At 42.2% G+C, this 23,342-nt stretch overlaps 3 protein-coding genes across 4 annotated transcripts; all 3 read right to left on the reverse strand.

Moving 5' to 3' along the window:
* Positions 1–12: 12 nt before the first annotated feature.
* Positions 13–1,236, reverse strand: nxnl1 (nucleoredoxin like 1). The gene is made up of 3 exons (XM_026303184.1): positions 1,001–1,236; positions 502–591; positions 13–376 (listed from the first exon to the last, which is right to left on the reverse strand). The coding sequence occupies exons 1-3, from the start codon at positions 1,234–1,236 to the stop codon at positions 13–15; spliced, it is 690 nt and encodes a 229-aa protein (XP_026158969.1).
* A 1,126-nt stretch (positions 1,237–2,362) lies between these two features.
* On the reverse strand, positions 2,363–10,711 carry LOC113128220 (nucleoredoxin-like protein 1). Of its 2 annotated transcripts, XM_026303387.1 has the most exons (5): positions 9,750–10,711; positions 5,296–5,372; positions 3,733–3,988; positions 3,531–3,620; positions 2,363–3,428 (listed from the first exon to the last, which is right to left on the reverse strand). In XM_026303387.1, exons 3-5 carry the CDS (start codon positions 3,966–3,968, stop codon positions 3,053–3,055), a joined length of 702 nt encoding a protein of 233 aa, XP_026159172.1. In that variant the 5' UTR covers positions 3,969–3,988; positions 5,296–5,372; positions 9,750–10,711; the 3' UTR covers positions 2,363–3,052. The 2 variants fall into 2 exon arrangements, with proteins under 2 accessions (XP_026159172.1, XP_026159171.1); XM_026303386.1 differs by lacking the exons at positions 5,296–5,372; positions 9,750–10,711 and having other exon boundaries at positions 3,733–4,502.
* Positions 10,712–10,837: 126 nt separating this feature from the next.
* Positions 10,838–23,046, reverse strand: LOC113128219 (procollagen galactosyltransferase 1-like). The gene is made up of 12 exons (XM_026303385.2): positions 22,523–23,046; positions 19,236–19,346; positions 18,804–18,921; positions 17,839–17,973; positions 16,275–16,479; positions 16,070–16,189; positions 15,184–15,260; positions 14,985–15,091; positions 14,493–14,625; positions 13,809–13,936; positions 12,423–12,629; positions 10,838–12,292 (listed from the first exon to the last, which is right to left on the reverse strand). Exons 1-12 carry the CDS (start codon positions 22,738–22,740, stop codon positions 12,022–12,024), a joined length of 1,830 nt encoding a protein of 609 aa, XP_026159170.1. The 5' UTR covers positions 22,741–23,046; the 3' UTR covers positions 10,838–12,021.
* Between the last annotated feature and the right edge of the window lie 296 nt (positions 23,047–23,342).

Raw genomic sequence — 23,342 nt, forward strand, 5'->3', positions numbered from 1 at the left:
TTTAGGGTTTCATCACCATGGTGACCCTCCTCCTCCTTCATCTTTTCCATCCACTCTTCTGTCCACCTTTGCGTCTTCATCTCCACCTTCACCCCACACGCTACATGTTTTCTTCTTCTTTTTCTTCTTCTCATCCTCCACCTTGTACTTGAGTCTTCTTACAGGGTCACTGAAGCTACGCATGGACTTCTCCTCAAAGTCCTCACTGATCATGAAGTTCCTGTCAATGAGCTCTGCTGCTTCCTGCCAGTTGCGGTAGCAGTCTGGGCCGAGGCGGAGTATCTCCTGCACTGCATTAGGGATGAGGATGGAGCAGTCGGGACGCAGCACAACCACTGTGGGCAGATCCTCCACATTAAACATGGCCTCCAGTTCTCTGTGGACACACACACACACACACACACACACACACTGGCACATATATTGACACAGAGCTACTACTTATATTACAATCAACCACCAGCAGGTTGTGCAAACACCTATCTGCGCAGTGTCACGCACCTCCTGTAGGGGTCCTCGTAGGCCAGGAACAGGCACTTCTTAGGCAGCTCTTTGAGGAAGCTTTCATGCTGTTCCTCTGACTGGTCCAAGCTGAGAAAAATTATGGAAAATAAAATTACTTGGCTGCAAAACAGAGCTGGAGAGATAAACTTAAAGTCTAGAAAATACATTCAAATGTCAGTCTATTTTTGTTTGGACATTTGACATTCACTAAAAAGGAATACATGGATGACAATAACTGAAAAAGAAAGAACTATGAAGATCATCTCATCTGGTATTTTACTGGTCCTAATCTATTCCAAGGGATACAACTGGATCAATATACAGTACAAGGCTACATATTTACTGTAGGTACACATACAGTATGCACACAACCTGCTCAGCTTGGGTTAGCAGGTATAGAAGTTTAATTGTCTGCATCACATTTTAGGGTTAGGAAATAAACATGGATAATTGTAATTGCTAAGGTATAATTATGTACTGTGTTTGTGTGCTGTACCTAATATACAGGAGAACAAGCTGAGCAGAGCGATCCACATAGAATTCATCAGTGAGTCGTTTAAAAAAGTCCCTGAGTGTGGGAGCAAAGTGCTGGCAGCTCTCACACTCCGCAGATGCAAAGAAGAGCATTAGGATGCGATTCTGCAGGCACATGACAAGTTCGCGTTCTGTGTCCAGCTCATCCTGGTCTTTGTTGTTCTTCAGCAGGACCCGGTCAATGAACAGGTCCACCATGATGAAGTGTGGCAGTGACAACAGAGGCTTACGAGGCTAAAGGAAGATACAAAACAAGTTATATACATGTGTTTAACAAGGACACCTTTACAAAACATATATACAACATGGTAAATAACAAAGGGAAATAAGACATAGTAGGTTGTGAGGATTTATATGCATGGATGTCATTATCAAACATGAAGAAAGCATGGACTAAGAACCATAACAGAGACGTGAATATAGGAAAAAGTCATGAAATTTGAAAAAGGTTTTTCTTACAGATGACTGGTTTATAAATTAGAGTGTATTTTTCCACTCAGTCATACCTACCACACTTATAATCTTGCTTGCTGTTAAATCGGATCATCCTCATAGTTGCTTACCTCTAACAATCATTATCTCCCCTTGAGGCAGCAAATCCCAAATGAAAACAGCCTTATACTTATACATGTATATTTTCTTTTCAGCTCTTTCTCAGTTGCATTTGAAGCAGTTCACAGCCTGTTGGTTTGTATTACTCATTGACTGTCTTCTTCATCTTGACGACGGTAGTTGCTCCTTTCCTCTTCCTTTGTGTCCTCCAACACTCCACCTCTCCTCCTCTGTCTGCAAGGGAGGGATTGAAAGACAAGGTGACAGAGGAACAAGGCTTATGAAGTGCTCACAGTCATTGTGTTCATATGAAGGTAGTGACTGAGCGAGTGTGGCTGTGTAAATGGAAACCATAGAAATTACAGAATGAGAGATGTGCTTCAAAAATAAAAAGCCCTTAATGAAGTGAGCTACGCTGAGACCTTTATTATTCAGTGGCTAATGGAGGTGCAGAACCACAGGGAGTATCTGGTTAGTGATAGTTTGATTCACTCTGCATGGAGCAGCACAATGGGACCATAAGCAGTGACATGGAGACAGTTTGTGATATAACAGGACTGAGAATTAAACAACTAAGTATTTGATTATTTAATATCAAAATAAAAATCTAAAAATGCATTCACAATTAACAAAGAATGGAAAAATAATGTCAAAAATAAATAACATGTATGCAGTGCTTGATAAAATATGCATTCAAATTATAAAACACCCGCAGGCACCAGTGCCTAAATTTAGCTTAAAGCTGCAAAAATTAAATTTTTTGGCCACTTTGGAGCATGAAAACACGAAAATGGAAAATACATAACAACAAACAGCATATTAGGGTCAAATGTTGTCTGCTTGTACATCCAGCATATATGGAGCTTTATCATCCATTTGGAGTTATGCTTCTGTTCACTGGCTGAATTAAAGTCCAATATTCATGCTCATTTAGGTCTCCACAAGCTCCCGAGAGAAATATGTGGGTCTCTAGCTGCAAGACATTCAGCTACGTGATGTTGCTGGGAATGAACTGGATATGATATGAAATACATAGTCAGATAATGAGCAAAAAAAGGCTATTAATCCTTAAAGCTACACAGTTGGATTTGTCAGTATATTGAAAATATGCTTTAAAACCTTTTCATTCTTAGTTAACTTCAGTCAGTGACACGACTAGACTGCATCATATTTCTGACATAATAATAGCAATAATGATGACAAGACAAATACAACATGTAGAAGCAGAAACATGATAGTACCATAATTAATAAAATAGAGTAACACAATATCATTTCATTCCTTCCAAAGGTTGGTGCAGGGAGGCACAGTAACTACATAACCTTTTTTACTGTACATGCCATTTCAGGCAGAGAAATGTCTCTTAAAGAGCCTGTGAAGAGGTTGCAGTATCAATAACCAAGAGTGAAATATTTATGAAACACAGAAGGATTTTCCCTTTTTCATTTTTCACCCTTTCACTTCATCTCCTCCTCCATGTTCCTTTATCTCCTTCCTTTTTATTTGCATTCCAAGCTTCATCTTCTTCTTCCTGGTCTTCATTTTCACCTTTGCCCTTCTCCCATAACTTCCACCACCTCTTTTTCCTCTTGTCATCCTCTGCCTTGTACTTGAGTCTCCTCACAGGGTCAGTGGCACTGCGTAGATTTAGGTTTTCAAACTCCTCGTTAAGCATGAAACTCCTCTCAATGAGCTCAGCCGATTCCTGCCAGTTACAGAAACAGTCAGAGCCAAAATGACAGATTTCTGGCACAGCGTTTGGAGAGAGGACAGAGCAGTCAGGACGAATGACCACTACTGTTGGAACATCCTTCACCTCAAACATGGTCTGAAGTTCCCTGAAAAAAAGGAACAGTACAACAATGTATCTTTAAATCACGCATTCACACATATTTACCCAAAAACACCAAAACCAGACTTTTCTCTCTCATTCCACCTACTTCCTGTATGGGTCCTCGAAGGGCAAAAACAAAACTTTTTTGTGCAGTTCTTTGAGCAGTCTTTCTTGCTGCTCCTCTGACTGGTCCAAGCTGCAGAGAGAAGATAGAAAGAGAAATCTTATGAATGATGACACAGTATAAATGTGAATTTATGCAATCACAATCCTGCATCAAAGAGATAAAGAGACGGAAAGCTGGAGACCTGATGTAGATGAGTGCGAGCAGTTTGGGGTATTCGATGTACGCCGGATCTTTCAGTCTCTTAAAAAATTCATTCAGAACTGGTACAAACTGCTGGCACTTTTCACACTCAGCTGTTGCAAAGAAGAGCATCAGGATACGGTTTTCGAGGATCCCAGTGATCTCACGCTCTGTGTTGAGTTCATCCTGGTCCCAGTTGTTCTCTACCAAAACTCGGTTAAGAAACAGGTCCACCATGATCGAATGGGAAAGGCCCTCTGTAGAGAAAGATTGGTTAAGTATTTGTTTACATAAGCACTGCAGTGTCATGTGTCACTTTTACTGTGAAGTGCAGTTCATTGCTGGTACACATGCCGTCTGTCCCCAAAGGAAAATGACACCCTCACACTGCTGGATGTAATTTCAGTACATCCCTGGGAGTTGAACTTTACAGTAACTAGTGATTTCCTATATTTCCCAGAATGACTTTCAGGAACACTAAGATAATGAGTGTGAAGTGGCTGGATAAAGCTGTGATCTATATATGCATTAGGGAACAAAAACAGGAATAGCTTTGTAGCAGCAGGAGAATGGATTTCTTTTCTTCCAAATTGGGAAAACATAGTGTAGCTGGCTTGTATTTTGGTTTATTAGCCCCTTTGGTAATTCTCTCAATTAAATATTCATGACTATAACAAAACCACAAGAAGCAATGAAATGATAAAAGTATGCTTTTAGGACCTAAAGCTTAGAGAATCTAGGTTCAGATCCGACATACTGAGCATTACATTCAGACTGCTATCACTTATACAGTATGTAGAAATATTCATCCTGAACAAAGAACTTCTATTTACATTAAACACACGATTTTCAGTTCAGCAGATACAGTAGTCAGTCAGAATAACAACTCTTTCCATAAGACTGAATTCAATCACTGCTGCAACAGGTGTTTTATGTACATGACTGAATGTATCTCTGTATATAATTCCCGTACACTGGTGCAAAATAGTCTAGAGTCTAGAGAAAAATTGCTTAGTGACTGATGCCATAATTGTTAGTCATCATTTTTCTTCCATTGAATTCCCTTACAGATGCAGGTCTTCCATGTGTTTAAAAATGGTCTGTAAGAGTCCAGTTATTATGGTGCCAGTACCTGGAAAAAGAGGGACTTCAAGGGGCTTTTCAAATATAAGCAAATGAATTCAGGGTAAAACAACCTCATCCTGCTAATTTGGTTCTTTGAAGGCAGCTTGAGGATTAAATAGTTGAACATGGATGACGCTATACTGATTGATCGCTATTTGTTTGATAGACTGATCATGTGATTCTAGTTACATGAGATAGATATGACCCTCCCAGCATGCACTGCAGCAACTGATTCATGTACAGAAGCCTCATCCCGTACATGTTCCTGTACATTGCCATTGTTATTTTGCACTAAATTAATACTAAACAAAGTTTCTGCACTTCAACCACTGTTAAATTACTAGTGCATGTGTTTGAATGATGTTGGTCTACTGCTGAGGTCCGCTATAATGGACTGTAATGCAAAATATAGTCACAAGCGGCGATGAAGGGCCCTCACCTCAAGCAAGCTGCCTCCCCCAGCGATCCGCTTCACCGGGAGCCCTTCAAATGACAGCAGGATTCAGAGCTGGGAAGCTGAGGTGTGGGATTTTTTCAGATTAAAGTGCGTTTAAGAGACAGACAGTGAAACACTTTACATTTCCTTGGTAACCAGAGCAGCAGTTGTAAACACAGACACACATATTAAGAGATTAACAAATATATTCAGCCACACACATCATTGCACACATCCGTGGACACATGCAGACCAGCAAACCTACACATTTTTTGTCCTAAATGTTCATTCGACAGGACTAGTAAAGCTGAGGTGGGGGATTTGTAAATCACTCCAGAGGCCACAGTTCGGACCGAAAAGACCCATTTTTCACACCATCACAGTGAAAAGAGTCTTGTCTCTCATAAAACCACAAGATTTATTCAATACCAAGATCAAACCATGGTTCCAGTCACGTCACTGGGAGACTTTTAAATGAGAGCAGAATTCGGACCCGGAGAGGGCGCATTTCTGAGGCCACAGTCATACAGGCACATACAGACACACACACAGACACACAGAAATGCAAGATGGCAGCAGCAGCAGGTATTTATTCAGCAATTTCATCTTCCAGTATGCATCTGTCAATGAAATGGAATGGTGGCTCTCGGTCATCGTCACAGCAACAGTGTGGAAGATAGAGCATGGGTCCAATTGGGTTTTTTGATTGGGATGCCCTAAAGGATTTTTAAGGCAAGTTTGGTACAGTTCTGACAAACCTAATTTTGGCTTTCCATGTAATTTCATCCTTCAGTACAGATCTCCCATTGGAAAACAATGGTGGCTTTCTGTCATCACCAAGGCAACAGCGTGGAAAATAGAGCATGGGTCCAATTGGCTGTTTTGATCAGGATGCCCTGAAAGATTTTTCTGCCAAATTAGGTACAGTTCTGACAAAGTAAATGTTTGGCTCTCCATGCAAATTTGCAAGTTATTACAAAGGGGGCGCCACAGCGCCTGTTGTGACTTTGTTTGATCAAGTGGGTTCAGGCTTGTGGGGAGTGTAAGTGATTAAAATTTGACAAGCATCTCTACAGCATGTGCATCTTTAAGTCTAAAACTCCAATTGGAAAGCAATGGTGGCGCTCAGGCATCGCCACGGCAACAGCATGGAAAATAGAGCATGGGTCCAATTGGCTTTTTTGATCAGTCTCCATCAAGTGCGGCATCTACCAAGGAGATGCTCTGTCCCCGCTGCTGTTCTGCATAGGCCTGAACCCCCTCAGCCAGATCATCGCTAAGACGGGCTTTGGATACCGACTGTGAAATGGGGCAACCATCAGCCACCTCCTGTACATGGATGACATCAAGCTGTACGCCAGGACTGAACAAGACATCGACTCACTGATCCATACCACCAGGATATACAGCAACGACATTGGAATGTCATTCGGACTGGACAAGTGTGGTCGAATGATAACAAAGAGAGGGAAAGTTGTCAGGACTGAAGGAGTTCAACTCCCAGAAGGCAGCATAGTGGATGTTGAGGGGAACTACAAGTACCTTGGAATCCCACAGGCAAATGGGAACCAAGAAGAAGCCGCAAGTTAAGCAGCCACAGCCAAATACCTACAGAGAGTAAGGCAAGTCCTAAGAAGTCAGCTAAATGGGAAGAACAAGGTCCAAGCCATCAACACCTACGCCCTGCCGGTCATCAGATACCCCGCTGGCATAATAAGCTGGCCAAAAGAGGACATAAAAGCCACTGATGTCAAGACAAGGAAGCTCCTCACAATGCATGGAGGACTTCACCCCAAATCCAGCATCCTGAGACTGTACGCTAAGAGGAAGGAAGGAGGCCGAGGACTGGTGAGCGTCAGAGCCACCATCCAAGATGAAATGGCCAAGATCCATGAGTACATCAGGAAGATGGCCCCAAGCGATGGAATACTTAGTGAATATCTCAGGCAACAGAAGCCCGATGCAGAGGATGAAGAGTGAGAACCATCATGGCAGGACAAACCCCTGCACGGCATGTACCACCGACAGATACAAGAAGTGGCTGATATCGAAAAGTCCTACCAGTGGCTGGAAAAAGCTGGACTGAAAGACAGCACAGAGGCACTGATCGTAGCGGCACAAGAGCAGGCCCTGAGCACAAGATGGATAGAGGCCGGGATCTACCACACCAGGTAGGACCCCAGGTGCAGGCTGTGCAAAGATGCCCCTGAGACAATCCAGCACATAACAGCAGGTCGTAAGATGCTAGCAGGCAGAGCATACATGGAACACCATAACGAAGTGGCCGGCATAGTGTACAGGAACATCTGTGCCGAGTATGGGCTGGAGGTCCCAAGGTCAAAATTGGACATACCTCCAAAGGTGAGGGAGAATGACCGAGCTAAGATCCTGTGGGACTTCCAGATACAGACCGACAAACAGGTGATGGCTAACCAACCGGACATAGTAGTGGTGGACAAATAACAGAAGAAAGCCGTAGTGGTAGATGTAGCCATGTGCCTACTCATCTTAGCCGCTATGATGCCCGACAGGAGCTTCCATGTTGTGCAGAGGCAGGTTATCGGACGGTAGTTGGATGGGACTGCTCCCTTTTGGGGGTCCTTCAGGATCAGGACTGTCCTGCCTTCAGTTAGCCACTCTGGGTGAGTCCCATCCATTAGCAGCTGGTTCATTTGAGCTGCCAGGCGTTCATGGAGGGCAGTTAGCTTCTTTAGCCAGTAGGTGTGGATCATGTCAGGCCCCGGTGCTGTCCAGTTCTTCATGTTGGAGACCCTTTCTCAGATATCTGCCTTGCGATGGTTACTGGTTCCTGTTCAGGGAGGTTGCTGCGGTCTGCTCTCAGGTCTGCCAGCCACTGGGCATTGGTGTTATGTGATGCCTCCCTCTCCCATATGTTTTTCCAGTATTGTTCAGTCTCCAGCCTTGGTGGGTCTGCCCTCGTGTTACTGCCCCCCCACTGAGAGTACACTTTGGATGGTTCGGTGGAGAACATCCTGTTTATTCTCCGTGCTTCTATTTCTCTGGTGTACCTCTTCAGGCGTGTGGCCAGGGCTGTGAGTCGTTGTTTGGCAGTCTCCAGGGCCTCTGGTATGGACAGCCTGCTGTATTTCTTACCCAGCTTCATCCCCCTTCTCTGCAGTTCTGATAGTTGGCTGACTTCTCTCCGTGTTGCCCTTATTTTTGCCTCTAACCTCCTTCTCCAGGCAGGGTACTGCTCCTTGGTGGTGGTGTGTATTTTGTGGCCAAGCATCTCAAGGATCACTGTTGCCGTGGTGTATATCAGCTTGTTGGTCTCGGTGATGGTCACAGTGGGGATTGTTCGTAATGCTGCATTCACATCTTCTAGTAGACTTTCAGAGAGTACTTCACTTATCATAGTGATATATATATATATATATATATATATATATATGTTAAAGAGCCATATCTGATCTAGATCTGGCAAACATTCAATAAGTCTGCACTTTTGCAGGTTTGGGTTAAGGGCTTGTTGCTCTGACAGCAGCTCTAAATGAATTATAGACAAGCTTTAAAAAAACATCCAGACTCAGGTCAAAAGATCAACATTCAGTCTGAGTAACTTGATTTTCCACATACAAAGGTCTTGTCTCAGGTCTGCAGGTGTTTAAACACTGAAATATGGACACTAGTGATCTTGATCAAAAGATATTTTTTCCTGTTACATAGTATTTTTTGTTGCCAGAACCTACTGTTATCCTGATGAAATACAGCAATTTAATTGACTGAAGAAATAAAAAAGCAAACTATTTAAAAAAAGGCTCACTTATGTAATCACCACTATATATAAGTGTCCTTCAGTTGGTGCTGCTCAGTGACTTACACATGTTCACTTCCTCCAGTCAATGTTTGACCAAAATAATCATAATCTAAACACAACACTGGAGCCCAGCCAGGAGTAAGGAGTCATTTATGAGACAGTGTTTTCCAAGAGCAGACATATATCTCAGAAAAAAAAACAGAGGCAATGAATTTGAAATTTAGAAATAAAGTTCAGGCCTAATGGTTCAGAAAGGTTTTTTATCTGTCTTACCCAGTCTGTATTTCACTGTCACAGCAGTTGCTTCAGGCTTAAAAATTGACAGCGATAACCTCACAAATTAGATTTGGCTCTTGCCCTGAGCTGTGCCAGATCTATCTGAGACTACAACTCTAGACTGAAATGTCCAAACCCAGTGTAGGTGAAATATGTTTGAAATTGAGTAGCATTGGACCTTACCTGAAAAAAAGAACTTGCTGTAAGACTCGGAAAGGTCACATCTTAAATTCTACATTTGGAAAAGTTATCTTACAATCATCCAATTCACTTTTTCAAGCCGATCGATCACACCTGATTCATACTAGCAACACTGCCTTGTTTTCTTAGTTGCTAATTTAATAGGCCATCAATCTTTGTACGTGCTGTGGCAGCTGAATATACCACAAGTAATTTACCTCACCTTGAAACTCCTCGACTCCCACGAGAAAATAATTATATCCAGAGTTTCTCCTCCCCTTTAAGCCATTGTATTCTGTCTTTGATTTTATTCTTTCTTCCTTAAATCCTGTGAAGTTGGTTATTTTAGTGACACCTTTCACTGCCTCTTCACCCTCTTCTCTGTAATTTCTTTACCCTGCACTCTCTGATCTACTGTGGGAGATTACAGATAGCTGGAGGTGTGGCAGTGCTGTAATTCAGCAGTAGAGGTTGCTCCTCTGTGTGTGTGTGTGTGTGTGTGTGTGTGTGTGTGTGTGTGTGTGCGTGTGTGTGTGTATAGGCACTGTAGGCTCTAAAACAGTAGCAATCTTATTACTTAAAGCGAAGAAGGAAGGGTGGAAGGACAGATGAAGAAAGAAGACAAATTGGATTGCAGGGGATGGAAAGACAGGTCAAGTGGAGGAAAGAAAGACTGAGGAAAAACAGAGACATGTTTTATATGAACATAAAGGGAGGCCTCCGAATCTCTGAACGCCCCTTCACAACTAAACAGTGCTAGTTAGTGTCTCACCAATTATCCATGCCACCCTTTTACCACCTAATAAGGATTCTTCTTCATCTTGTTACAAGGTGATTTGATAGCCAGGATCAAGGAAATGAACTGGAAAGTCAATAGTTTGAGTTGAGCTTGGTTCTAGTAAACCCCAGCAGGTCCTGCTGTAGAGAAGTGGCTATTGATCTGCAGAAGCACTTGCAGAAAGTACCTGGTTAATCTCAGAGAGAGGGGTGAAGTAAATATAGAGGTGGTGGCGGGGGGGGGGAGAATGCTCTAATAGGATTAGTCTGAGTCACACAGACGAGTGCCACTGCACGCAGACACACAAACAGCCTCCTGTGATATGATAAACATAAACTTACTGCAGACATGAGCAAACAGACACAGCACCTGCCAAAGATTTGAAGCCAAGCAAGCAGCAGCAAGTCTTTATGTGCGTCAATGCCAGTCCTCCATTTCTGATTTCTACAACTAGTGGATGAAAAGTCATTAAATTGAGGTTCATTTTATTCTTAGGATGAATTGTATTAACTTTCAATCTGGCACTCTGACAATACTTTTTAATAAAACTTTTATTTGTTTGTTAGTTAAAAAAGTGACAAAACATGAAAAGTTACAAAAAATGCATGTGTTTGTCTTATTTTCAATAAACAAAATGCAACAAAAGCTGCAAGTTTGGGTTAAAACTGCAATATGCAGTGAGAGGAAACATTCTCAAACGCTAAACTAAACCGCTGTTGCCAAAGTGTAAAGATAATAAAAAAGACAAGATACATTCATGAGTAAAAAAAAAGTAAGTAATAATTTCAAAAATGTAAAATAAATAACACACTGGCTACATGCAGCATGGAGTTAAAAAAGTCACTAGAAGAACAAGAGAAGAGGAATAACAAGAAGAAAAAAAAACAGGATAGCTGGGGGGACTGGGACTCCCACAAGTGTTGCAAGATAAATGTTGCAAGATGTTTAATGTTAAAGAAAAGAAGGAAAACTATACTTCTTCCACACAAAATAGGTGTTTTTCTTATATTCTTGGTAGTTAATGGATAATTTTACTTTATGAGGACAACTACAAAAGCATCATCACAACCGTTTACATGTTCCTTTGGTTGAGAACCACTGAGATAAGACACTGTCCATCAAAGACAATATGTTATTAGTGATTCTGATATTTCCTTAAACGCCTTTTAGTCAGTACAAACAACTACATCAACTCTATACTTTGGAATCCAATACACAGCACAGCTTTGACATGTAATTAGGTAAAGCTTTTGTCATTAAAAAAAAATTATGCCAGTTAAAATGTTTGCAGCAGTCATTCAGAGAAATGTTAGAAAAATACTGCATATCTGAAATTGTTCTTTTGTTTACTGAAAGCACTCAATGGCAAATGGGACAATTACAATGAAATGAATGGGAATAATAATGGACCAGACTGTGGTCAAGGGATGTGCGTTGGATGCAATAAATAAAACAAAAGCTGCTAAGCTGACTCTTCAAGAGTTAACTCTACATTTAACCTCCGACTCATAAGAGAAAGATCAAATGGTGGGGAGAGCAATGCACAAGGAAAAGCATTTGTTCCTCATCAGCCCTGTGTCCATCTGCTCTGCCTTTTGTCCTCATTTCTGTTTTGTTTTCTTCCTACTATCCAGGTCAGCCACTATCACAGCTTTGTTCTATCTCCCTTATCCTCATTGCTGCATGCCAGAGCTCACACCCACTGTTTCTCATGTCCTCACAGTTCATCCCGTTTGCTCCAGTTCTCCAGTTCAGACTGCAGCACATCAGAGTTCTGCGCCTCGAAGCTCAGCTCCTCCTGCTCCTGAGTTTTCCTCGACTTGGCTCGGTCCCAGTCGGTTTTGACTGTCGCGTTGTCCCAGACTACCGATGTTTCCGTGTCACTGATGTAGCCGGGGTCTCCCGTGTAATGGGTTGGATACACCAGAAGAGGCTCAGCAGAGAACGCGTGCAGGTCCCGACGCTCAAAGTGGTCCATGTATTCTGAGCTGATGAGTGGGAAGTGCAAGAAAGTGATTAGATTAGCAAGAGCACTACAATAGAGCATCAAAAGGAAGAGGCAGATAAGAGGAAGTGAGGGCCGAGCAAGGACGAAGGGAGCGGCGGGGTCATACTCACACTGGGTGTTTGTTGTACATGACAGGGAGGAACTCATCAACAGGAAGCATCTTACTCAGGGGCTGGACCCTAAGAAGCTTCTGAGCTCCTTGTAATGACAACATGTAGCCCAGCGTCCAGTAGGAATAGTCCGCCTCCACCAGATTGTGGATGTTGGGTACGGACTTCTCAGGATGGTCCACCTGCATGCGCTTGCGTCCGATGTAACTGTACAATATTGTTAGGGAGGAAGGAGTGAGAGGTTATGACATGAAAATATCACAAATAGAAAAGAACCAGACACAGCAGCAATTAGAACATCTAAAATGTAGGTGCAAATTACTGAAACTAAACTGCTGCAATCACGAGATACACTCCAGAAAAGGTAAAACTGCAGTCTTTTCCCCCAACTCGTGGAGATTCCAAAAGTATAGAAGGCACCGAATCAGTGGCATTAATAGGCACCAGATTTGATATAATCCTGCTTTACAACAGCATGAGCTGTTCCTCGAAAGAGATTCAATATGGACTGCAGTCATTAGACAGGAGTGGATGGTATAAATAAGTTCTTGAATTAACTGTGTTAATTTATTGTCAAATTAATCACCAAGGTGCTAGGCTCCCAGCAACATTTATTTCATCGGTATACACAAATTAATATCGCTGTGCACTCTGGCAGTGATAAAATGTTATTCCCCATATGGAGCTGTCAGCTTTCCCTCCAGCCAAATCAGTAACAAACATATTTTCATTTTGACCACAAACATACCTGGGAGATGAGTGGAACAGTTGGTTAGGGAGGTATTTTCCCCAGTATAAGTTCTAGTTTAAAGGGGTTTTATTGATATCCAAAATAGTTACTGATGGTGTCAGGAGGAAAGCAGGTCTGAGCTGTATGAAATTAAACACAATGTGTTTTTGGTAATAAAACACTGCATCACATCATAGTTATTTAGTTCACCCAAAAATTACTTAAAATGCATTTTTTTCTCTCATATAACAACATCTGCTGTTTCAGGTTGCTGCTAATGGTGCACGTGGCAGAATGTTAAGCTCAGTGGATGAATGTTTCTTATCAAGAACCTTCTTTAAGGTCATAGTTGACTGCTCTACTTATATTTCAGCATACACAGGCTTGATACTTACTGCTTTATTAAAAAGCTTTTTAATGCTCAGTATAAGATGCTCTCCCATGACAGTGCTCTTTGAGTGATTCACTGAAATGTGAAAAGGCTGGAGCACAGTACTTTAGCAGTAGGATGATAAATGCATTATGTTTTCAGTTTCTAACCAGTGGCGTTTGAGGTTCTCATGTGTGACAGATGGATGGATTTCATGGTAGGGAGGTGATAATCCTCTTTGTTTACTACATTGCGTTTTCCTTCTGTTCACTGAAGCATCACTCACATGAGATCCCAGTCCAGCTTGTGTGTCGTCACCTCCTGCAGCAGCGTCTGGATCCGACGTCTGAAGAACACCTCAAAGCGGAGGTCATCCTCGATTACCAGTGAGTTCTGCAGACCACGTTCTACAATCTGAGGACACACATATGAATGTAGAGAATTACAGTGCTGCCTCATTATACACTCTATATCCTGTGTGAGTATTAGTTGATGGGAAATTTTCTTAAATCATCTGGTGTTTAAAACTATTACAAATATGAAAGTAATGGCAGCAGTATTTTATTGTGTGTTCCTGCTCTGCTCATTAGGGGCCTCCGTCCAGAAAAAAGTGCAGCTGAAAAGAAAATGATCTAGAAATATGCCACATATGGAAAAGTGCTATTAACGGAATCTCAGTGGAGGTACTGTGACTACACTTGTTATATGTGTGTACACTTCTAATATGGAAGTGAATGAAACTGAGACATTAAGACATAAGTACATACAAATTCCTTTTGAAAAAACTGCAAGTTGCTAAGAAACGTAATTCAAGACCAGTACATTTACTGAAGCATAAATAGAACAAGCTCATTACTTCCACTAAACTGCCTCTCCTCGCACAAACTGAGTTACTGCGTTTTGTAGCAGTAAATGTTATCTACCATGTACAGGTGGATCCAGGGTCCTGAGGCCTGTCTGAGCATCTCACCTCCTTCCAGATGTTGTAATGAGAGAGAAAACAACCCAGCTCGCCCTTGGTGAGAGGTCGACCATGATAAGGGTCTTTGTAGCCCGGCAGCATCTTAATCCCCATAGACTCTATATCAGACGTGTTCAGAGCTCTGAGAGAAAGAGAAGGGATGAACAATGAGATTAGAAATGGGAACAATCATTTATATGGGTGTGAAGCAGAGGCTTGATTAAAAAAAAAAAAAATCTACAAGTATAACAACGCCCATGCAGGAGTTGAGAAGAGACAATCAAATATGTAAAGCATGACACCGCCTAATGACAAGGTAGCCTACATACCGAGTTACTTTTCTGAGATCAGCTAAAACTTTTTAAATGACAGCATGCATCCTGCTACTTTTTACAGAGTTGTTTGTCTCAGCCCCACCTCCCTACATCAATCAAAACTGCATGCTGCAGAGGCACAAATCAGACAGACACATATGGTTTAAGAGGAAGAAGACAAACGTACTTGCCATCCACAGCAACAACAACTTTACAGCCGAGCTCCTGCTCGTACAGAGCTCTTAGCATTCGCTCCCGACGATCAGATCTTCGCATCAGATTTATCATAAACACCTGGGTGCACACATATAAAATCTCAAACAGATTCTCTGGTTACTGTGTGTGTGTTTATATGTGTGCGTGCGTGCGTGCGTGCGTGTGCGTACCTCGTCAAAGCCCATCTTGTTAGGCTGCTTGGGAGGAAGAGACAGGAAGCTGGACAGCTCCAATGGAGGATTTTTCACTTTCAAAGATAAAAGTGGGGAAGGTTACAAAGGGAATGTTTAATGTGTTGAAACAGGGATTCCCAAAATGTGGTCGAATGAACTGTAGGGGTTCACCAGAGACCCAGGGAGCTCCCAATAATGATCTGTAGTTTAACTTTTGCTTTGACTGTACACACTAGAATTTAACAAGATGAGTACATATGTAAAGAATGTCATTATTATTAATGTTTTTTTAGGTTTCACAGTACATCCTGTTGGTGATTCCTCACCTGCATAAAGTAATGCTGTAGAAAGAGCATAGCATATACAGTGGTACACGGCATTATGTTGTGACAAAGTGAAACATTGTCACAACATATTGTCGAGTAGCACATGCTGATAACATGGAACCTATTCTAGGAGTGCTTGGTATGAACACGTTCCCTGAAATATGGGGCTGCACTCACACCTAATCTGTCACTGCATTGCCTTTGAATGTTAATGGCACAGACTTTTCATGAACACTCTGTTTTCTCTCTCCTGTATACATCCTGTCAACAGCTTTCCATGCTCATCGGGCCAACATCGCGAACACAGAAAATTGTGTATGTAGAGTGAAATTGAATATGTAGAGTTTAGGCAGAGGTGTGTAGTGCAGGGCACTGCTTTGGCAGAGACTCATCACAGTACGAGTAAAATAAGAAAACGTGCCTTGTTTTTTCATAACAGATAAAAAAAAAAAAAAAGTTGGAATAACAAACCAACAAAATGTTCAAAGACAATAATATATCCTTCTAAAATTATGCAACAAATCATTCTGGTCTTTCTGAGCAACCTCTTGACTTACCCATCACCTCAAGATGAGTGTGCAAAAAGCTCTCCGCCTCATCCTGCAAGGAAGCATGGGAGCGCATTGGCACTGGGAAATACCCATAGGTTTCTTTGTTGCACACATACATCTGCACATCTGGAAAAGAGAAAAGCAAATGTGCAGCATGACCACAAAGGCAAGCCTTCCACATAACTGACTGCCTCTCTTGTGTCAATCTCACCGGCCATGCGCGCCGAATAGGCAAAGACAATGACGTCATCCAGGGCCCAGCTGTACTCTGGGTGTGGTGGATAAAAAGCCAGCTGACGAGAGGCCTCTTTACGTAGATCCAGTAGGTAAGTAGAGTGGACCATCGGTACAGCAAAACAGCCATGGCGCTCCCTCTTACGGATGGGCATGTAGGCTGGTGTGCGTTTATAGTAACCCTGCAGGGAGTTCACAGAAACACCGTACAGTTACACAACCATATAAGATGCAAGGGAAAAAAAGCAAGGCCAGAGGAACCAGGGGAAGCAGGGGAACGAGGGGAAGACATTTCAAGAGACATGACATGTCCTTCATGTCCAATCCTTAATAGGCAATGTCAAATCACATGATTTCTAACAAAAGTGTCATGTCAATTTTTATCAGACTACCATGAAGGACGCACTTGTGTTTCCTCTGTTATAGCTCCTCTCAGCAGAAATAAGAGTTTGGGCTGTCCTTCAACATGGTAGACCAGAACAACTTCTGGGTCGACCAAGAACCAAGGAACAGTAAAACAAAGGAATTGATATTCAGGCTATACATCTGCCATATCTCTATGTATTGCTGTGTGTGCAAGTTAGTCAAGATTATATTGACAAAACTGTAATGAACCCAGAGAGTCTGAAATTTAAAAAAAAAAAAAAAAAAAAAAAATCTATTTTCACTTTCACATTCGCTAATAATTTTGGAAAAGTTGTTCTTCTGTGTGGGTCGTCTGCATATCAGCCTTATAACGGAATTGATGTCACGAACCGTTATTAAAGCTAAATATCATATTACATCAGATCAGTACGTTTTTATTTCACCTGCAAGAGAAATCATTTGTCATTCAATTTACAAATCACATTTACCAGAGCATACAGCTCCTGCACAGCAATCAGAAGAAAAATGCAACAATAAATAAAAATAACAAAATATTACTCCTTTGCTTTCAAATTAACCGATTTACAGTGTATCTCCACAGTGACTTATTTCACAAACTTGATTTCCTCATGCATAGGAAAAAAATAATCAAAATTTAAAAAATTCCTTCTAAATTATATTTCTGTGTTTTAAGGGCGGAAGAAGATCAACTGCATGAAAATTGATATTCTATTATCAGTAACTCACAGATTCAAGTGGATTGGATTATTCATTCAAAATGGAAAAAAGTTATAAAGAGTCTACACTAGATATATAATCTTTACAGATAGTCAGTTCACTGTACCTGTTAAACTGTCTGTATGCATGCGACAAACTGCAGCAGCAGCATTATTATGTTGTGCAATATATTTTCTATTAACTCACTAGACTTTTTGAAAAAAATACTTTTTTGTACTTATTGCATTTACACATTTCATTCCCATCTGCTACAGGTGTTAATACATTGCACTGAGCATTAATAAAACATCCAAACTCTCAGCAAAATATTTATAGGACACCCATGCTGAAAATATCCAGCATTTCAGTCTGATGTAAAGTATGTGAAGGATGTGTGAAGTGTGCCTGAGGCTGGTTTACAGGCATAATTGAACACCTCAAAAGAAGATTTGCAATACCTGTGATGTCATCCCACACCAGAAGTTAGAGTATGCAGCTCTTGACTCCAGCATTGGAGCCACAATGGTCTTGTTCTCCCTCATTAGTTTCCATAACATATCCTGATTGGTGAGCAGGTTGTCACAGTCAGCAACCTGTAGCCACAAAAGAAGGGCACAATATTGACAACAATCACACAAACACATCCAAAATGTCACTTGCTGCCACTAAATGATGGATGGAGCCACAGCACCACAGTTTGATCATAGAGCAGCGCAGGCATAAGCAGCCACTCTCCACTCCTTCAACAGCCCTCACCAACAGACTGCACTTGTAGGTACCGCATGCAGCGTGCATTGTCTGCAGACATGTATTTGTTCACATTTTTCATTTCCTGTATAATTACTCTCTTCATATTACCATAGTGGCCCATAGTTCTCCAGTCTGACTAATAACTAGCCAGGTTAAACAAAAAAAATCTATTCATGGATTAACCTAAAAAACAAGCCAACGTTAGCTCCTGTGGTTTTACTACTCATTGTGCTTTATCACTTAAATCTGCTATAACAAAATGGTTAAATACTCAAGAACTGCTTACATGTAACAGAGATTGCCTCTAGGAGTGTATCACAGTCATTAGCTTTTATAAATATTAAACACGTCTTTGCATTACATTTTTCTAACTTTAAAAAGAAAACACTTAAACCAGCCTTAGAGAGTGGCCTACATGGTCTTTTCATTAGTGACTGATTTAGTGACTTCAATGCAGCCACTTAGCTTTTCTGTATGAGGACTGAGACTAGGATTTATTTTCTCATCTACATTTTAATTTTTACCTGCCTAACCTTGGACATCTATAAGCAGGTATAAAGGATGAATGGCTATTTACTGAGTTCAGAACTATAAATCAGCTTACTACACTTGGCTCCTCACACATCCATGATAAGAAGGGTCTTACGAGGCTGCTGGGTGGAAGATAACATACCAGGAGGTAGTCAGCCCAGATCTCACGCGCAGTTTCCAGTGCTGCCTGGCGGAGCTTCATTACATGTTCATATCGGAGATTATTCCAGTGTTTAGGCCCCACTTCGTCTTCAAAGGCACTGAGACAAGCAAAGACTCACCCATTAGGCAACACGCTCATCACACTCACACTGGGTTTTATATAACTGTAATGACACATTCCCTAGCTCCTTTCTCTAATCTTAACCGACACAAACGAATGCCTTATCCCAACCCTTATCCTAATTCTGCTCTTAACCCTAAAACCAAGTCTTAACCCCCGAACAGCCCCAAGAAGGTGTGAGGACCTTGCCAGTGTGTCCTAAAAACTAAGGATATGAACAAAACTTTGTCCACAAAACCTGTTAAAACACTCACTCACTCTCACAGACAGAAACATGCACACACATAGTACCTGGTTTTATCGTCAGGTCTCCACTCCACATAGTGATAGTAATTCTGCACCTTGATGAGCCAGTCCCTGAGGATGGATGTGGTGTTATCTATGTTGTGATCTGTCGCCACCCTGTGGGAGGATGAAAGAAGAATGAGTACAGACATGCAGAACAATGCTCCAGGGTTGCTTCAGTTTAGGGCTAGATATATGGTTAAAATCCCTGTGTATCATATGTCCTGATGTATGAATATCTGCCTGCAGTATTGATTCTGTCACTTAAACGCCATTCTCTCCCATTGTTTTCTGGTCGGCTCCGTTCATTTGGTGCAGTGAGCTAATGTCTCTACATGAATAATATCCAAGTTACTACTTTCAGTTAGAAGTGATGTGCAATTATAGCTCATTACATTAAAAGAATGATCTGAGTCAGCTCAAAGCAGCGAGGTATGCAGACTTTAAAGAGAATCCAATTGATGTACAGCATCATCTTTCATTTAGTACTTCATTGTAATCAGATATACATTTTCTGGAATATTTTCAGAAACAATTTATTAATTTAAAAGAAATCTTTGCAGCCTGATTTCAAATGAAATATGTAATACCCTTTTCTAGCAGTATGTCAGAGTACTCACCGTGATAGAAAAATACCACTTGAATATGATTTTTCCTTTTTCTGCTGTATCTGTAGATAGTTTGACATGATAAACTCCTTTGTCTATTTACAAGCATATGCCTCATGTAGACATAATGTCTGATATATTCTTCTGTGTGACCTGGAGCAGGGTTGGGTCTGGGATCATAGTACAAAGCCTGAACACACTAACGTGAGGCAAGAGACGGTAACCACTCTGTCAAAACACATTTACTTGATAAATGCAAGAGACTACAGCAGAGTTTAGTTGCCCTCCGCCTGAAACACTGTGTTGATGGACTGGCAGGCTGTTTGTAAGTGTGTGAATTAAACCCATTTGTCAGTAATTATTAACAGGATCTGCCTCCACACTCACTCACTCTAAAAATAATGTGTAATCTAAATGATGCATAATTTACTGTAGCGCTAAAAGTATATTTCTTCACATAGAATGACACATGACACAGCCTACAATTGTTTTTTTTTTTTAACCACACGTGGGAACACGCGGTACTTATCCTATAAAGAAGCAAAAAAAACTGCTGGTTAGAAATCCAGCCACCTAGTCCTATCATTCATTTAGAGTTTCAGACCAAATTTCATTCTCCTGTGTGTTCTGCTTTAGAAAAAAATATCACGCTCTTTAGCTGATATTGTGCCTGCTTTTTTGGCTCTGGACAGTAGTGGATATATCAGACCTGTTTCACTGGGGGGAAAAAAAAAAAAAGCAAGTTAAATGACACTGGAACAGTCTGCAGTTGATTGGAATAATGATGATTCATGCAGCCTTAAGAATCTGAACAGCTGGTAATGATATTATGATAATAACACTATATTGGTTTAGTCTTCCACTCTGCTTTTGCATTTCATCCTCTGAGGGTCTTGTTGTGATTCAGGCAGAGCTGCACATCTTGAACACCAGACATGGACAGAGAGGAACGAAGACAGACAATGGAGGCTGAGAGTGGTAGGCGCGGCATCCGTCTGCTGTCTGCGTTATCACAACAAATCCCAGTGTGTGTCATGATGAGGAGGGGGCCAGACAGAGTGAGAGAGGGAAAGACTGTGTAAATACCAGAGAAATGGATTTACTCTCCACCCTGTCAGGTAGTGAGTGACAGTGGGCACGGTGCGGCCGTTAGTTCCCCACCTGTCCACAGCGTTTTAACACAGCTGTGTTATCCCACCACTTATGTGTGACCGATTCACCAATCCATCTTCTTCCTCCATCTAACTCTTCCTCTCTGTTTGTTTTTCTGACAGCTGTGTTTTAAATGTGCAGCAGGAGTGAATACAACTGATTTTATGGAGAGTAAATATTTGGGATTGTTTTCATGTCAGTGGTAGAAGCGTGCCTCACAGGTAAGAAACACACTGGGGGATAAAACTGAAAGATTTATGGATTGATCATTTCCATCGAGCACATCCCTGCAGAGCTCCGAGACACATACCATTAGACAGTCTGCAAACACGTCTACGCTGCCGCTTGCCAAGTACCTCACCATAACCTGTCAGGCTGATAACTGCAGGTATCAACAGGCGGCCCACTAGCAGGTCAGCATGTGTTTTTCATGCCACAAACATCCACATTGAAAAATGGACTCAGGCTGCTACAGGGACAGAGTTAGCGAAGCTGAATTTCTGGCTTATCCGTGATTAAAACAGCTCCGTGAGCAGGTTGGTAGGCCTATAGAGAAACTCACAGACATGTGAAAAGTTCAATCCAACACTTAGACCAGGCACAGCACCCTTTCTGACTGGCTGGTTCACAACAGTCACTAATTGCTATATTAACCTAAGCTCACTCACAGCATTGCATTAAACACAACTCTGCTTCAGTGCTGCCCTAATTTGCCCATATAGGGTCACTGGGTTGCCATGAAATATAACCCAAGCTGTCAGATCTGAACGCCGATGACAAGATTAAGCTAATCTTCAAAAATAGAACTGGTGGCAGAGGACCAAAGAGAAGAGGAAGTGAGCAGCGCTGGAGACCAGAATGATCTGGAAGTCTGGGGGCTGGGTGACAGAAAAACAGCCCGAGTTAGAGGAAGCTAAGTCTAAGTTTAACAGGCAGCTTTAATTAAACACAGTTTACTGTGCTCAGACTGGACAACACAAGCACAGAACTGAGCACATTTTCACAACATACTGGATTGTTTTCGCAGTGCCAGACGAAGATGAGGAGGGAGGAGGGGAGGAGGAGTGCAGAGGGTGGGGTAGAGGGAGAAGTAAGAGCCTGAGACAGAAGATCTCTGACTGAATGGAACTTTTCATGGCCCGACTGTGGCGCAGACACGACGCGCTCCGTGTATCATATATCATGAACCATGGCTCACCGGTGTCCTGAACACCGTCATTAGCCCGTAGCAGTGGAGATAAAGCCCTCGGGCGTCTTCCTACAGCTTGATAGTATCACTGCGGCCCCACCTGGCCGCGTGGAACTCACAGGCGCACGCGCAAACGCACAGTTTTCCTCTTAATTCCTACGTGGGTTGACGTGTCTCTGATGCCCACGCGGACTCCCCTATAACTCTCACTTTACTTGTTTAATATGCTCAAATACAGCTGCTCTGGCACGGCACGGCACGGCACAGTACAGTACAGTGGCCCCCTGTTACTATAACAATGCATTACCATGCTTATATTGAGGCGGGAGGGCGATGACACTCACCACAGCGCGATGCGGTCCTTCGGATACTTCAGCCGCTCGATGGTGCCGAGGAACAGCGGCAGAGAGTGCGCCGAGTTGCGGCAGACCAGCGCGATGACGACCCGGGGAGCGAGGAGCGAAGACTCGGGGCTCCAGCGCTCCTCGGGGAAATATCCCCGGTTCGGGCCCGGCAGGAGAAGGGACAGCAGGGCAGGCAGCAGCGAGGTGGCCCGGAGCATGGCAGGGGGGGAGACACAGAAACCCGCTGGTGAAGGAAGCCGAGGAAGAAGAAACAGAGCGTCCCGTTAGGCCGACAGTGGATACATGGCGGAGGAGCTGGCTGATTTAAAGAGCAGGTCTGGACCGATTTAAAGGGAACAGGCTTCCCTTCAAAGACCAGCTTGTCTGTGCCTGATGAAAATCATACAGGGGAGTTCCTGTCAGGTTAAGGTTAGGATGAATTCTGTTTTACACAAATATCCTTTTGTATCCTGCAAAGTCTAGTTGGTTATTATGTTTGTGTGCCGTCCTCCCCTTTAAGAGCAGCTCCAGCTGTAGTCCATAGGGGCGTGTCCATGTGATCTGTTAAGGTCCAAACTAACTGGTGATACTGACTTCACCTCAGTGTTTTTCCAGGCTTTTCTAACACCCATATAATAAAGAAAAAGGTCTTCAACTTAATGTTTTCTTCACCTTTTCCTTTCTCTTTTATTGCAACACAAAACAACAGATTAACTGAACAGTACAAAACATGGAAGACAAGACAATAGACCGGGGGTCCAACCCATGTCCTTCGAGGGCCACTGTCCTGCTTGTTTTCCAACTATCTCTGCCCTACCCA

The sequence above is a fragment of the Mastacembelus armatus genome, chromosome 1, assembly GCF_900324485.2.
Source record: "Mastacembelus armatus chromosome 1, fMasArm1.2, whole genome shotgun sequence".
NCBI classification, from domain to species: Eukaryota; Metazoa; Chordata; class Actinopteri; order Synbranchiformes; family Mastacembelidae; genus Mastacembelus; species Mastacembelus armatus.